Source organism: Artibeus jamaicensis, unplaced genomic scaffold, assembly GCF_021234435.1.
Source record: "Artibeus jamaicensis isolate MK-2021 breed Jamaican fruit bat unplaced genomic scaffold, CSHL_Jam_final contig_1132, whole genome shotgun sequence".
Classification (NCBI taxonomy): domain Eukaryota; kingdom Metazoa; phylum Chordata; class Mammalia; order Chiroptera; family Phyllostomidae; genus Artibeus; species Artibeus jamaicensis.
In genome coordinates this window covers 912,380-927,326 of record NW_026521221.1, presented here as the reverse complement: position 1 = coordinate 927,326, position 14,947 = coordinate 912,380, and the positions used below count along the sequence as shown (strand labels likewise).

General features: G+C 41.4%; 1 protein-coding gene across 1 annotated transcript in view; it reads left to right on the top strand.

Annotated features, from left to right (window-relative positions):
- RYR3 (ryanodine receptor 3) overlaps nt 1–14,947 on the top strand; it is a 514,231-nt gene that overhangs the window by 193,663 nt on the left and 305,621 nt on the right. The window contains exon 3 of the mRNA XM_053665407.1: nt 7,454–7,561. Within this exon, the coding sequence (XP_053521382.1) occupies nt 7,454–7,561 (108 nt within the window). The remainder of the gene's footprint in view (nt 1–7,453; nt 7,562–14,947) is intronic.

Sequence of the window (14,947 nt, the reverse complement as noted above, 5' to 3'; positions counted from 1 at the left end):
TGACTTCTTACCATGTGCCAGGAACTCCTTGCCTACATAAACCCTCTTCAGGTCAAGCTCCAGCCTGGGCTGGCCTTTTCTAATCAGAACATTGTCCAGATGGCTCTGAGTCCTGTAAGATGTGTAATTCATACCCCTAACACTAGCACTGACTATACTCCTTTACATTGTCTCATAAAGTCTCATGTACAGTAGGTCTGTCTCTCAAAGGTTAAAAATTCCTTGAAGGGTAGAATATATGTCTTACTTTTCTCTTGTTTCCTACAGCAGCTAGTGCAGTACCAAATGCATGTTTTTATGCTCCCTAAATACTGGCTGACTGCTTGATAGACATGAGAAAGGGCTGAGTCTGGTTGCTATGTCTCCAGGAATTTTCCTTTTGTGGAGAATGTCATTTCCTCACATTCATTGACTTCTCCTAGATGCGCCTCCCTCGTTGACATTTGCAGGAATACTCATACGTAGTCCGAGCCACTTCTCCACCCTCCCATCCTCACTCAGTGTACCGATGGGAGATTCCAGTGGGCAATTTGCCAAGAGTGATTACTGTCTCTGTGGTCTTTCAGATGCTCGTTGTGGCTGCTGCTTGCTGAATGCTATCTTTATGCAGTCTATACCATTCAATAGAAACACTTACTTCTTCCACTCCTCCCTCATCATCTCCCACATCCAATTAATTACTAGCTCTTATCTTGCCTAACTTCTCAGGATAATTCAGGTCTATTCCCCTTATTTTCATCTCCCCTGCCATTTCTTTATGTCATTGTCACCTCATAACTAGTTTGTTGTAACAACATCCTAATTTGTTTTTCTGCCTTAACCTAGCCTCCTTCACACTGGACCTGCAATGATCTTTCAAAGATGCAAATTTAGTTACATCACTTCCTGCATAACCTCATTTAGGTTATGGTGTTCCATTGCTCTGAAGATAAGTCCAAACCTCTTGACAAAGGGACTCGAGACCCTTCTCAGTCTAACACCTACTTCTTCCTCAGCATCACTTCTCACCTTTCTTTGCTTGCTTCCGCCATCCATCTCCTCCTCCTCCCACTGCCCCTTTCTCTGCCCCACCATGTTCAACTCTGTGTGCTGCTTTACCTGCATCCTTACTCACGCCTGGACATTTTTTCCCCTGCTCTGGACATTTTGAATCATACTTTGAAAATTGTCCATTTGCTTCTCCAAAACTCCACTAGACCACACAGCCTTCAGGGGCAGAGGTTGTGCCTTATTCTTACATAAAATAAGAATTTATATAAATGAAAATTTGAGCTATTGATGTTTTGATTTTACTTCTCTCTGTGGGATAAAATCTGACACTTATGAGTACTTATTATGCACCAGACTGTTTTAAGCTTTTTAATAATAAAAGCGTAGTTCATTCTGAAAAGTAGGTAGCATTACATCTTTTTTTACACATAAGGAAACTAAGGTACAGAGAGAGACTGAGTCACCTGCCTAATATTCAGCTAATAGTTGAGCAGAGATAGGACCTCACATAGTACTACACTAGAGTGTTTACTTTTAACCAATATACCCTATATTGCTTTTAATTCAAAGCCATTGATGCACTTATAGGGTGAATCATTGACACATGTTTGGGTGAGAGCCAGATCGGTAAACAGAGAAGAGCTTTTGGACAATAAGCAGGAGAGTTGGGGAAGAGACTCAGCTAGGCAAGTGAGTGCTCAGTGCAATTTGCCTGCAACCACAGCCACTATCAGCCACGTATTCTTGGATAGTCTTCTGGGATACAGTCAGTTCAAGAAGACCTGAGCTGAGCATTTACTATTCCTTATATTGGGGATACCAAAAGTGAAATAAGGCATAAATTTTCCAAGATATCTACAATCTATAGTGAAATAGACTATACTGCATAAGGAACTGTATAAGCCAAAACAGGCTGTGGTTAACAGTGTAATAGAAGAATGTCAATCCTCCTCCTTGTAATTACCTCCCCTTTTCCTTTTCCCAAACAGTTGACCAGTACAGTGCCTAGTGCTTATTGAGGGATGCTAGGTAGAAAATGCTAAATGAATCCACTAATGGGAGTATCAGATTCCCAGCATCTTGGGTCTAGTAAGTCCCAGAAAAATACTTTTATTAGGGTGAGGAAGATGTTACATACACATATGGAACATGAAACATCCATTGGCCTTTTTCCCCACTATTTTTTACATAGTGAGGCTAAGTGAGTATCTAGTTCTTGGCTTACCCAGGGTCCTGGTTTTCAAGGTTCTCTGTAGGACATTTGGAAATGTAGTGCTTCTCTAGGCTAAAGAGAGGGCTGGGGAGAGCGATGAGCTATTTCAGAACAGATGTCAACAGAGCCCTTCTCTTCGAGCTGAGAATCATCAAGCACATGCCTCATGCCTCCCAGGCAGAGTGCCTGAGGCACAGGCTCCAGAGCACACAGACAATGAGCTGGCCTCCTGGGGGACCCTCCCACTGCAAACAAATTAGTTTTGCTGGACCGGTAGACTTTGCTCATTCTTGGGGAATGTGGATAGGAAAACTTGGGCTGGTGTGGAGTTTAATTAAGGATGGCAGCTGGAGTAGCAGGTCAGATGGCTCTGTGCTCTGCACTCAGTTCATGTCACAAGTTGCTAGTTGCACTTTGTTCTCCAGAATTCTTTTTTGCTTATTCTTTCCCTTGCTACTGCCCATGTGTTGTTCTGCATGCCATTGGAGTGATGTGACCTTATCCCTGAGCAGAGAGAGTCCAGGGAACACACACTAGAGGTAGAAAAATTGCCCTGGCCAGTGGCTCAGTTGGTTGGAGCATTATCCCATACACCAAAAGGCTGTGCGTTCAATTCCCAGTCAGAGCACATACCTAGGCTGAGGGTTCGATCCCCAGTCAGGGAACATATGAGAGACAACTGATTGATGTTTCTTTTTCTTTTTCATCTCTCTTTCTCTCTCTCTCTCTGAAATTAATACACATATCCTCAAGAAAGAATTTTTAAAAAACTACCTTAGGAAACCATCGGTGGCAGATACATGCCCCTGTATAAGATGTTTCCTCCCCAGGCTCACTATCTCCTGTTTAAATGCACCTTTCATGCCAGTGATAAAGTCATGACTACCTTGGGACCTTTAATATCTGGAAGGAAAAGAAACATATAATTGGAGCATGCCTAGTGTCCATTTTTATAAGTGGTCCTCCATCAGGATAGGTGAGAGCATTGTCGGGGGAGAGCTCCTGTGCCCTATCCAAGCAAACCAGGCACAGGGAAGGAAGAAAGCTGACTTAGAGTCACACAGTCTCATGTAAAGGCAGAATTGTGAGCACTCACAACTGTGAAAGTTTATGTCATAAAGAGAATGAGCTAAATAGTGAGCATGCATCTTCAGATCATTCAGTTAGCCAAAAGGCACCCTGGAAAGTACAAACCACAACTGAAAACACGTCTGAATAGGAAATCTCCTAATCACTTCCTCTAGTGACATGCAGGAGGAAGAGGAAACACTCAGATCAGGCTTCTTTGGCTCCCTATTCTGGTGATGTGAGATCCAGGAAGACTAGCAGTGGTAGAAAACACCTCTATAAAATCTTCTGAGATGGCATCCTATCTTGGGAGATTGAGTGGGATAATATACATTTATGGCACACAGTCTTTAGAGAAATGCTTTATCATATTATTGCCTGCTACTTGGAACGATGCTTTATGTGTACTAAAAAAAATGCTTACCTCCTGGACGCAAAGCTCCGCCCTGCATCACCAGCTGTCTGCTCGCTCAAGTCCCATACAAATGAGTTAATTACCTGTAGCAAGAACAGACTTTGCAAACAAAGCAAGAAATATGAAAAATAAAGGCTGTCTTCAGCTCATGTTACAGTTTCTCCTTAGTTACATTATTCTTTTAAAGAGAACTGGGCAGTTTCCTGTAATTTCAAATTTTAGGAGAACTAGGTTTTTAGAATTTATTACTTATGATACCCTGAATAGAAAAGTTATTTCAGTAGAAAAGTACTCAAAATGTACATTGCCCATAGGCCTTTGGGATGGGATTACCTATTCTCAGCTTAGGGAGCATCTTAAAACTTTAATACAGAGAAATAGTAGGCAGGTCCAGTGAGTGGGACATTATTTTATTTTTTGATGGCATTGTGGTTGGAGAAGGGAAATAAAGAATGTATGAGCACTTGTAAACTAAAGGGAACTTAAAGATCGCCAATTCTATGATCTGTGTTTTAAAAATGAAAATGTTGGCACCAGAGAGGTTACCTGTGCCCTAGCAGCAGGCTTGCTTTAACTTTTGGGGTTGGAGCTCCATCAAAACTGAGCAGTTTACCTGCTCAGAGTGTGACACAGCTATGGGTGACTTTCGGTTTTCCTTCCTTGCCTCTGTTATTCTCATGGTGTCAATGTTCTGCCACTGTCCCTTGGGATGTGACATCATTATAAGCTGTACTTCCAAAGAAAATGCACAGTCCTGGATTGTAAACTCCTAAGGAGCAATGATTTTATTCTCTATGTCTGTTTTTCTTTCTCAATACCAACCATTGTGTTTTACATTAATGTAATACTTTAAGATTTGCTGATTGAAAATATTCTAGTTGTGAGAATTATCTGCAATATTTTCATCAGTGGCAGGAAGTGTAGAGTGAAGTGCAGGGACTTTGGAGGCAGACTGTATTTGAATCCAACTCAGCCAAGTACAAGCCATTACCTTGGCCAGATGACCTAACTTCTCTGTGCCTTAGTTTCCTTGGCTCAAAACTAGAATCAGGACTTCCAGCCAAGATGGAGGTGTAGATGGAAACACTGTACTTCCTCACACAACCAAATTTAAGGACAACAAAGATTTAGAAACAAAAACACAACCAGAACAGGCGGAAAACTGAACTGTACCAAAGTCCAACAACAACGAACCATCCATCCAGACTGGTAAGAGGAGCAGAGTGGGCAGCCAGTGGAGAGGGGTCCCAGCAGGAAAAGCAGGAGGTTGGCAACCCGGGCACAGGGAGGAATCCAGAAAACTCAGTAAGGTGCACAAGGCAGTTGGCTGACCGCAGACACACATTCACGTGCAGGTAAACCAGGCAAAAAACAGGCAGTGAGACAAACTGTGCAACCCAGGACCCCAGCAATGGGAAATAAAGCCTAAAAGCCAATTGAAAAAACTTGCAGGGGTTGAGGTGCCAGAAGAGGCTCCCAGCCTTACAGGAGAGTTTGTTGGAGAGACCCGCAGGGTCCTAGAATGTACCCAAGCCCACCCACCCGGGAACCAGCACCAGAAGGGCCAAATTTGCTTGTGGGAAGTAGCAGAGGGGACCAACATTCGAGAGAGAGTGTGGAACAAGCACCACTGCTCCCTCTCTGACCCCACCTCCACATACAACATCACAACACAGAGACTGTGTTGCCCCGCCCTGGTGAACAACTAAGGATCTGCCCCTCATACATAACAGGCGTGACCTGACCAAAACATTATGGCTCAAGAAAAACAGCTCAAAGCCCCAGAGCCAATACTACTAAGTGACCAAGAGATAGCCAACCTATCAGATGCACAGTTCAAAACACTAGTGATCAGGATGCTCACAGAACTGGTTGATTCTTGGTCACAATGAAGACGATACTAAGTGAAATGAAGGAAAATGCACAAGAACCTAATAGTAATGGAAAGAAAACTGGGACTCAAATCAATGGAGTGGACCAGAAGGAAAAAAAATGACCAAACAGAAAAGAATAAACAAGAATTTTTAAAAAATGAAAGGCTCAGGAACCTCCAGGACATCTTTAAACATTTCAACATATAATTATAAGGGTACCAAAGGGGAAGAGAAAGAGCAACAAGTGGAAAACTTATTTGAACAAATAATAAAGGGGAACTTCCTAAATCTGGCAAAGGAAATAGACTTCCAGTAAATCCAGGAAGCTCAGAGAGTCCCAAAGAAGTTGGACCCAAGGAGGAACACACCAAGGCACATCATCATTACATTAGCCAAGATTCAGATGAAGGAGAGAATCCTAGAAGCAGCAAGAGCTAAGGGGACAGTCACCTACAAAGGAGTTCCCATCAGACTGTCAGCTGATTTCTCAAAAAAGACCTTACAGGCAAGAAGGGGCTAGAAAGAAATATTCCAAGTCGTGAAAGGCAAGGACCTACAACCAAGATTGCTCTATCCAGCAAAGTTTTCATTTAGAATGGAAGGGCAGATAAAGTGCTTCTCAGATAAGGTCAAGTTCAAGGAGTTTATCAACACCAAACCCTTATTATATAAAATGTTAAAGGGACTTATCTAAGAAAAAGAAGATAAAAAAGATGAACAGTGAAAGGACAGCAAATTTACGGTTATTAACAACCACACCTAAAACAAAAGCAAACTAAGCAGTCAGCTGGATCAGGAGTGGAGCCATAGAAATGGAGATCACATGGAAGGTTAGCAACAAGGGAGTGGGAGAAAAAGAAGTGGGGAGAAGGTATAGAGACTAAGTAGCATAGACGGTGGGGAGAAAATAGGAGGAGGGCAAGAGTAGTGTGGGAAATGCAGAAGCTAAAGAACTTATGACACATGGACATGAACTAAAGGGAAAAGTGGGTGGGAGAGGGTGTGCAGGGTGGAGGGGAATGAAGGGGGGAATGGGACAACTGTAATGGCATAATCAAATAAATATATTTAAAAATAAATAATAAACAAACTCTTTAAAAACCTCAAAGAAAAAAGAAAAGCCTGGAATCAGTCATCTCTACCCTATTGGGGGGTTCTGAGGATTAAGTGAAGTAATGTATGCAAAGCACTTAGTGCCTGCCGGAGAAAGTACTCAGTGAGCATTAGCTCTTACTAGTCAGTACATAAAGAAGGCTCTAAGTGTTGTTGGTAAATGTCCCAGAACAGATATGGATATCATGGCATTACGTGAGCGCATAATAAATTAGAATGATTGGTGTAGGGAGTCATCAATTCTTATAATTCTGGATGTTTCTTTGCCCAGAAATATGTTTATATAGCTGTTCATCCCCTCTGTTGCTTCACTTTACACTGTAGTATCAAGGTTTATGTAACAAATAAGTGAATTTTCTAATTTGCCCACCATTGTCTAGAGCTACATTCTAGGCTGTCCATTGAGTTTTTACCAATTATTCATAATGAGTTCCTTTGGTTGCACCCAGACATCAGTACAAATCTGCTTGTCCTTCCTGGCCCTGTGCAGCGAGGCCGTATGTGTATGCCACAGCATGTGCCACCAGTCCTCAGTCAAATTGATCCTGACATCTTGGTCTCTGTTCCCTTGCAACTGGGGATTTCCTCTTCCTCATCCTTTAGAGTCCAGCGTGAAATCCATCATAACTTGAATAAGAGAAATCCACCTTTTATATTTGTATTCATCCATTTATCCACCTGGCACTTTGATTCATAGGCTCTTCGTCCTTGAGGGGTTATTGCATGACTGATGCCTCACTGACATGAGTAGGTGTCCTCATTTTGGCTTTATTTCCACAGTTTGTTCCTCCAGACCTCTGTGTCTGCAGTTTTGTGCTGGAGCAGTCCCTGTCAGTCAGAGCCCTGCAGGAAATGCTTGCCAGCACAGGGGAAAATGGCGGCGAAGGGGTGAGTACCTGAATTGTGTCCTAGGTGGGGACTGGGATACACCATGGCCCAAAATTTGTCCCTTGAGCTTTGACCTGGGAAACCTTAGGGTCCTTGAGATGATCTGTGTAGATAATAAATCCTTCTCCCTGAGTTTAATTCCTCTTATTTAGCAACTCTAATTCTCCTTCATTTAAGTTAACCAACTTCCACCAGAAAATAGAAGGGACCATTATTAATGCTGCCTGAGCAGGGCATATGGTACTGAACCGACTCCCTTCCCTGTTCTGTAACCCACCAGGAAATGTGGAGAGGCTGAGAGGACCTTGGGATGGGGGTGCCTAGTAAGCAGGGGGTTCTTTCTTGGGGAATCTTCTCAGAGATTTACAACTGCCCCAGTGGAGCACACCCAGGTGACAGCAGTTTGGAAAAGATTTCCTGTGGAATTCAGAGTCTTCAACATGTGCCCAGAACTCCCCAGTTTCATCCGCAATGAGCAAATACAGAGCTGTCTTGAGTGTCTCTTACTTGAGTCTGTAAAATGCTCCCTGAGTATTAAACTGAGGGATGATGTGCCATATCTCCCATGTCAGAAGGTCTTTGACCAGAGACCTCAAATAATTTTTGACCTCTTCTTTCCTCAATGACCTATATCTATTTATGTCCATTTATCATTAAGTATTTTAATTCTATGGCCTGGATATTTCAAATACAAACACCTGTTTCCATTACCTTCTAAATGCAACACCCAGTGACTCTCCTCTGTCTCCTGGGTTCCTTCCAAAGCCTCCTAACAGCTTCGCTTCTTTCCGTACTTACCTGTCACCACCACCGCCATTTTTTTTTCACTTGGCTGTTCAGAGTGTTCTTTCTAAAATGCAGATCTAATCATTATACTTCCCTAGTTTAAAATCATTTGTCATTCATTACCTTGAGAAGAAACTCCAAATCTCTTAACTAGACATAAATCCCTTCCGGATTTGGTGAGCCCAGCTCACCTTTCCTGCCTCACCTCATACCACATCCTGCCAGGCACTCAAGGCTCCAGCCACATCAAATTGCTTTCACTTCCTCGTCAGTTTGGTCCTGCCCATGATTAAGTGTGTCATCAAGTCTCTCCATTTAGAACAGCTTTTTACTCCTACTTCCCATAGGTAATCTCTACTTCTCCTTCAAGGAGCCAGTTTAGATATCCAATCTACTAAGAAACCTCTGCTGACCCTGCAAGTCTGGCATGGGAGCCCTTGCTTGAGCAAAAGTCAGTAAATAGTTCTTATCATTCTATGCTGTAATTGTAAGTCTAATTTTCTGAATCCTATACAGGATAGTAAATTACATGTAGGTAAAAAAAACTATTTGCTGTACCTAACACGGATTATTCTTACTTGACTCTAATGAGCTCCTATGTACTAAAGAAGTATCCTATGTATGATAGAAGAGACCATGGCCAGAGGCTCAAGAAAACCAATATTTACATTTAGGTCATTTTCTAGCTTTTAGTGTGACCTCACACAAGTCTTCTAATTTCTTGAGGCCAGTGTGTTCACATCTATAAAATTAGAATATTTAATTAGTTTTCTAGGATCTTTAACACTAATGTTTGTGATTCTTCACTGTTTTAGTTTAGAACGAAATGCTTTCATCAGCCAACTGAAAATAACTTTGATTTCTTCCTTAGAGCATTAACACAGGTGATTTTTGGTTCCTTTGATGTTCACTGAAGTCTGTGTTTATTTCCCCCTTCCACTGGCCTCATTACCCCATGCTTTCATCCCTAGGCACACTCTTTCAGATGTTTCCCATTTACTGGAACAATTTTATTCTTAACTACTCACTCTTTTTCAAGATTAATTACTCATCATTCACAGACATGTTTTGTGGGGGAGACCTGGTTGATTTGGAATGTCACCACTTTCATGTCAATCAGGATCAGCTAGACCCTGCCTACTTATGGACCTAGGATAGAAAGTGGCAAGACAGAAGCTCTATTAACTGGAGAATTGTCTCTTGGGCATTCTGTTTTGCTCAAAAACCGCGTTTCAAAGACTTCTTTTTCTTTATCATTTAGCTTGAGTGGTTCAGGGAGTCCTGTAAAAGACAAAGTAAACTCAAAAGTTCTCATTATACTTCTTGCTCTTCTTTATTTGCAAGAACTTAAATAATAACCTTGACTTGGTTTGTCTGAAAAAGAATAAATAATAATTTATTTTCTAAATAGAAGGTGAAGACCATCTTATTAAGAATGAATGCTTAGTTTTGAAACATGAATAAGACTCCCCTTAATTACCAGCCATGTTATAGCAGAAGTTGACACAATATAGCTATACAAGTATATTTCAAGGTTATTTTTAATATAATATGTAAAAACCAATACATTAAATATTATTGGGGGATTAATTCTCTCTGAAGATTCAAGTACAGAATAAATGACCCATGACATTTTTATTATTGGATAACAGCAATGATTATTCAACCATGTTGAATCTGACTGAAATTTATCATGTGTCTCATTGCCTTTTTGTGCTATTTTACCAAACAAAAAGGAGAGATCCAATAGTTATTTTTCATCTTGACATTATTAGTAGAAGTAATAGGAGGAGGAGGAGTATTTACTAGATATTTTAGAACTAAAAGGAAGGAATTTTAAAAGAGAGGTAGAATAAGAACAGTGCACTGTTTTAAAATTATTGAGATTTGGAGAAAACTAAGATGGTGGCCTAGGAGATAAACACGGCTCACCTCCTTACGCAAGCACATCAAAATTACAACTTAACCACAGAAAAACCATTATTCAGAGTTGCCAGTAATTGAGCTGAATGGAAGTCCTACAACTATGGAATTAAAGAAGAAACCACATTGATAATTGGTAAGAGAGGCAGAGACACAGAACGGACTGGTCCCACAACCATGTGTGGCAGGTAAAAACTGGGAGGAATATCTCAGGAGCAAGGGATCGATCCCAGGCCGACAGAGGACGCCCCACTTCGTCCAGGGTTCCAGTGCCAGGAAGTTAAGTCCCATAACTTCTGGCTGTAAAAATCAGTGGAGATTGATGATGCAGAGGATAGAAACTGCTGGATTTCCAGGAAGTTCCTCTTAAATGTCCCATGCATGGACTTACTCATGGGAGTAAGCTCTTGAGTGAAGGTCAAATGAAGGTCGAAACTATGAACAATAAAATGGCAATACATATCCATCAACAACTGAATCTAAAAAACCGAACTAAGCAAACAAGAGCAGAGACAGAATCATGGATACAGAGAATGTTTCAATGGTTGCCAGATGGAAGAGGGGTTGAAAGGATGGGCAGGAAAAGTGAAGGGGTTAAGTACAAATTGGTACTTACAGAATAGTCATGGGGATGTAAACTACGGCACAGGGAATAGAGTAGCCAAAGAACATATATGTATAACCCATGGACATGGACAATTGTGCAGGTATTGCCTGAGGGAGTGGCAGGTGGGGTGGAGGGGGGCAATGGGGGAAAATATGGGACAACTGTAACTGTATAATCAGGAAAATATAATTTAATAAAAGATTTTATTATTCAATGGAAACTGCACTAATTAGTTACCTAAACAGCAGCTTCAGTAACTCTATCTTGGAACTCTCTCACAGTCTATCCAGGCTCTCTATCTTTAGTATGGGAAATAATATTTTATATAACCTCTAGGGTCTGATTGTTTTGCTTTTCTGAAGTGATTGCTGTGTACAGTTTCTATTAGAAATTAATTTGATTTTGGTGATAGATAAGAGGTGATAATATCCAGCAGGGGGTAAAAAAAAAAGAGGGAAAAATAGAGCAGGAAATGAATTAACATGACAGACCAGACTGATTCCCTGGGGAGCCTGGAAATGTTTGAATGGAATGACACCTCCTTTGCATGCCAGGCCATTCTGTTTGGAAATAGGTATAAATGCATTTAAATAGATGCTGTGCTCAGAAATGTCATGACTGCCACCATAAATTGGTCCTTGCGCAGTGTGTCTGTTCACTGCTGTGCAGCAACCGAACCTTTTAAAAAATGATTTCAGTTTTTTTATCCATGTGATGAGTGTACAGAAGTACTTTGGCAAGGATTTACAATTCTGCAGGAATCACTCTTGCTAACAAAGAAAACAAAGATGTTTGGCTCCATTTAACAACAAAAGTTTATTGTTGAAATGTCTTCAGCTACAGCCCATAGCATAGGAGACCCAGCTTTATGTTGAAAAGGAGAATGAATGATGATGAGGACATGAGAGCAGAGAATAGTTGGTTCTCCTTAGAACCCACCCTAGTTAAACTTATCCTTGGGTCACTTTACCTCTGATTAAATTTTATTTTATTTTCTTCTGGGGAAAATTGCTAACAGATAGATACTTGGCACTATGGCCCATTAAATGTCTTAAGTTTGCAGTACAATCCCTGCTTGCAAATATTGAATTATTTTCACATTTTTGATTGATTGGACCTATACCGTGTGACACTGTCAGCCATCTTCAGTAGGACATGGGGCTAAGGAGAATCGCTATCTCCATCTGAGCCCTCAGTCCCCATCATCCTGTAGATATGACTTTGGATACAGAGCAATCAGCATTTGTAACAAGAAAAGTCATCCTTTGGAGTCAGGCAGGTGTGTTTTGAGTTCAGCCTACACTGGACCAGGTGACCTCTGGGGCAAATTAGTTCTCCTTTCTGTGTACCTTACTTTACACATCTTTCAAGTGCAACCTACTCATAGGATTAAATGAGAATTAAATCAGTTCCTACAAATGCCTTGGGGTATGTGGAAATTAATATTAGTTTCTCTTTTTTTCTCTGGTTCATTTCAACCTGTCATGGATCCTTCAAACATGTTTTTATCAAAGGAAGGACATGTCCATGCTTTATGACCAAGTACATGTTGCATATCAGGCTGCATAATATAAATGGGTTTTGACGTGAATGGGCATAATGCTTCTGGAAAAAAGCATTGATTTACAAAATTATCAGCTGTACTTCTTCTGATAAGGGCTCTGCTTTTCTCTAAAAGTTGACTCAATTATTGGTAGACTTTTACTATTAAAAAAGACATGAAATATACCTATAAAAATAATTATAATTAATTTTATGGCTGTTACATTTATGATACACTTTATAAAGCACATAAGCGCACATAACATCATGAACACGTGTGATTGTGCTTGACTTTAGATGCTAAAATATCTAGAATTTAATACACCTTGATTGGGAAATATGACTTGGGAAGATATTATTTCTACAAGTATCTTTCTCACAGACATACTCACTGACAGGTGGTCCTTTAATTCCCGGTATTATTTACGTGAAAGTCCCAATAGCCCTAAAAAGGAGCTCTAGGCTCCTTTCATTTGACCCTGTCTTTAGAGTGGCAATACCACACACGGTGCAGTTGTTAGAGAAGTGTACACATATTGTATGGCACATGTGTCATGCCTGGGGACGATGTGCCCATGCCTTCTGAGAAGCTAGGAGGTTGTCTCCTGGCACCACGTGACCTTGTAAACACCCAGTGTGGTATAACCTCCCATCACAGGGTATTCCTGTAAAGGTCCTTAAAGGACATGTCATGGGATACTTACTTTGCAGCCAAGTTCAGGACATTCACCCATCTCATCAAGTCACAGATAATTAAGCCACAAAAATGTGACATCATTAAAAAAAGAATGTGCTAAAGATGCAGCTACCCTTGCATTTTTTCAACTAGTGAACAAATCAAAATAGATGCTGACAGGGAGAATTTGAAGCCTTGTCTAAAGTTTGAACTCCAGCTGTGCCCACATTGAAAGATCTTGCAGTAAACTGATCCAGAATGAAGAAGGCTAATAGGATCCCTACCTCCTCCTTATGCTGTGGCCCTGAGCTCCCACCATCACTTCTATATCACAGAAGAGAAGAGAGACCCCATCATCCAGATTTAGCCTCTTCACCTGAGGTCTTCACCTTCCTGCTGGTGTGGCTCAGTGATTGAGCACAGGCAAACTAAAGTGTTGCCAGTTCAATTCCCAGTCAGGGTACATGCCTGGGTTGCAGGCTTGGTCCTTGGTTGGGGGCATGGGAGAGGTAACCGCACATTGAGGTTTTCATCTTACCATCACAATGGTCAGAAAAGAGCCAGAATGAGAATTTATTTTTGTATGTGCACAAGACTGAGGACAAGACTGAGGAACTCTGTACATAATTCTAAATGAACCTTATCCTCATTAACATTTCTTTAAGACTACATTTTTTAAAGAGAGGAATAATCAAATGAGTAAAATTTAACAACAGGCATCAATTGCACCTTTAGAATAGGACATAGAATTTCATTTGGAGAAAAACTACAGTCACTTCTCCACATCTCAAGATGTAAACCCCAGGACTTAACCATGCATGCCCCAGCACCAGGGTGACTAGGATGCACCCTGACCTCCTTTTGCAGTAGTCGGTAAGGAGCCACTACGTCTTCTTGGCAACCCCCATTGGGACTTCCCCAGCCCAGTGCCAGCACCCGGCAGGCCGTTTGCTCAACCTGGGGTTATCACCCCTGCCCATCTCCAGTCTGTAAGAGCTGGGTAGCATGGTATTGAATTCTCAACTTGTTTGACCTGACCCTGTTTTTCTTTTGAAAGGGAGAAAAATAGCATTCTGATTTTGAATGCCTCCATTTTTTTTTTAAATCTATGGCTGGTCCTCCACACCTGCTACAAAAACAGTACTTTGTATTTTTACATAACAACCAAATCTACCTGGGAAAAGTGCTCTTACATGCAAAAACATAGGGGGTTTTATATGTCAAAAACTGTTCTTTAAAATCTGCCCAGCATTCAAGTTCACCCTACATATCCTCTCATGGGAGGCAGCCTATCTGGTGACAAAGTTTGGGGTCAGGAGGTCTAGGTTTAGTCCTCAGGCTGCCACCAACTGGAAGTTTGTGGGCAAAGGTCTTCCCTCCTCTGGGCTTCGGCCTCACCGTCTCTAAAGGACCGCAGACCTCACTGAGATGCAGAAGTACCGTCTCCTACCTGTGAAGGTTGCGGTGCACCAAGTGAACATGGAAAAATGTCACCACCTCGCCTCCTCTGGAGTGCCCTGTGACTGCAGCCTATCTCAGTCAGCCGTGGGAATGTGGCCTGCTGGTGTCAGCCATTGTTCTTGAGACCCTGACTCACTCGTGAGAGAGAACATGTCAGTGTGTTTATCTTCCTTCTGCTTCGTGTGGATGAGGAGAATGTCCCAGATTCATTCTAGGACAGCAGCCCTAAAGCACTCAGCAATGACTATACCATTAAAAAATTTGTGAGGCGTTGAATCCCCTGTAAATTTTCTTGTGGAAAATATGGGATGCATTCTGTAGTGGTGACAGTATTTCTTTCTTCAAAGAGCCAGACATTATTTTCAGAAATCAGATAATAATGAGAGGCTTC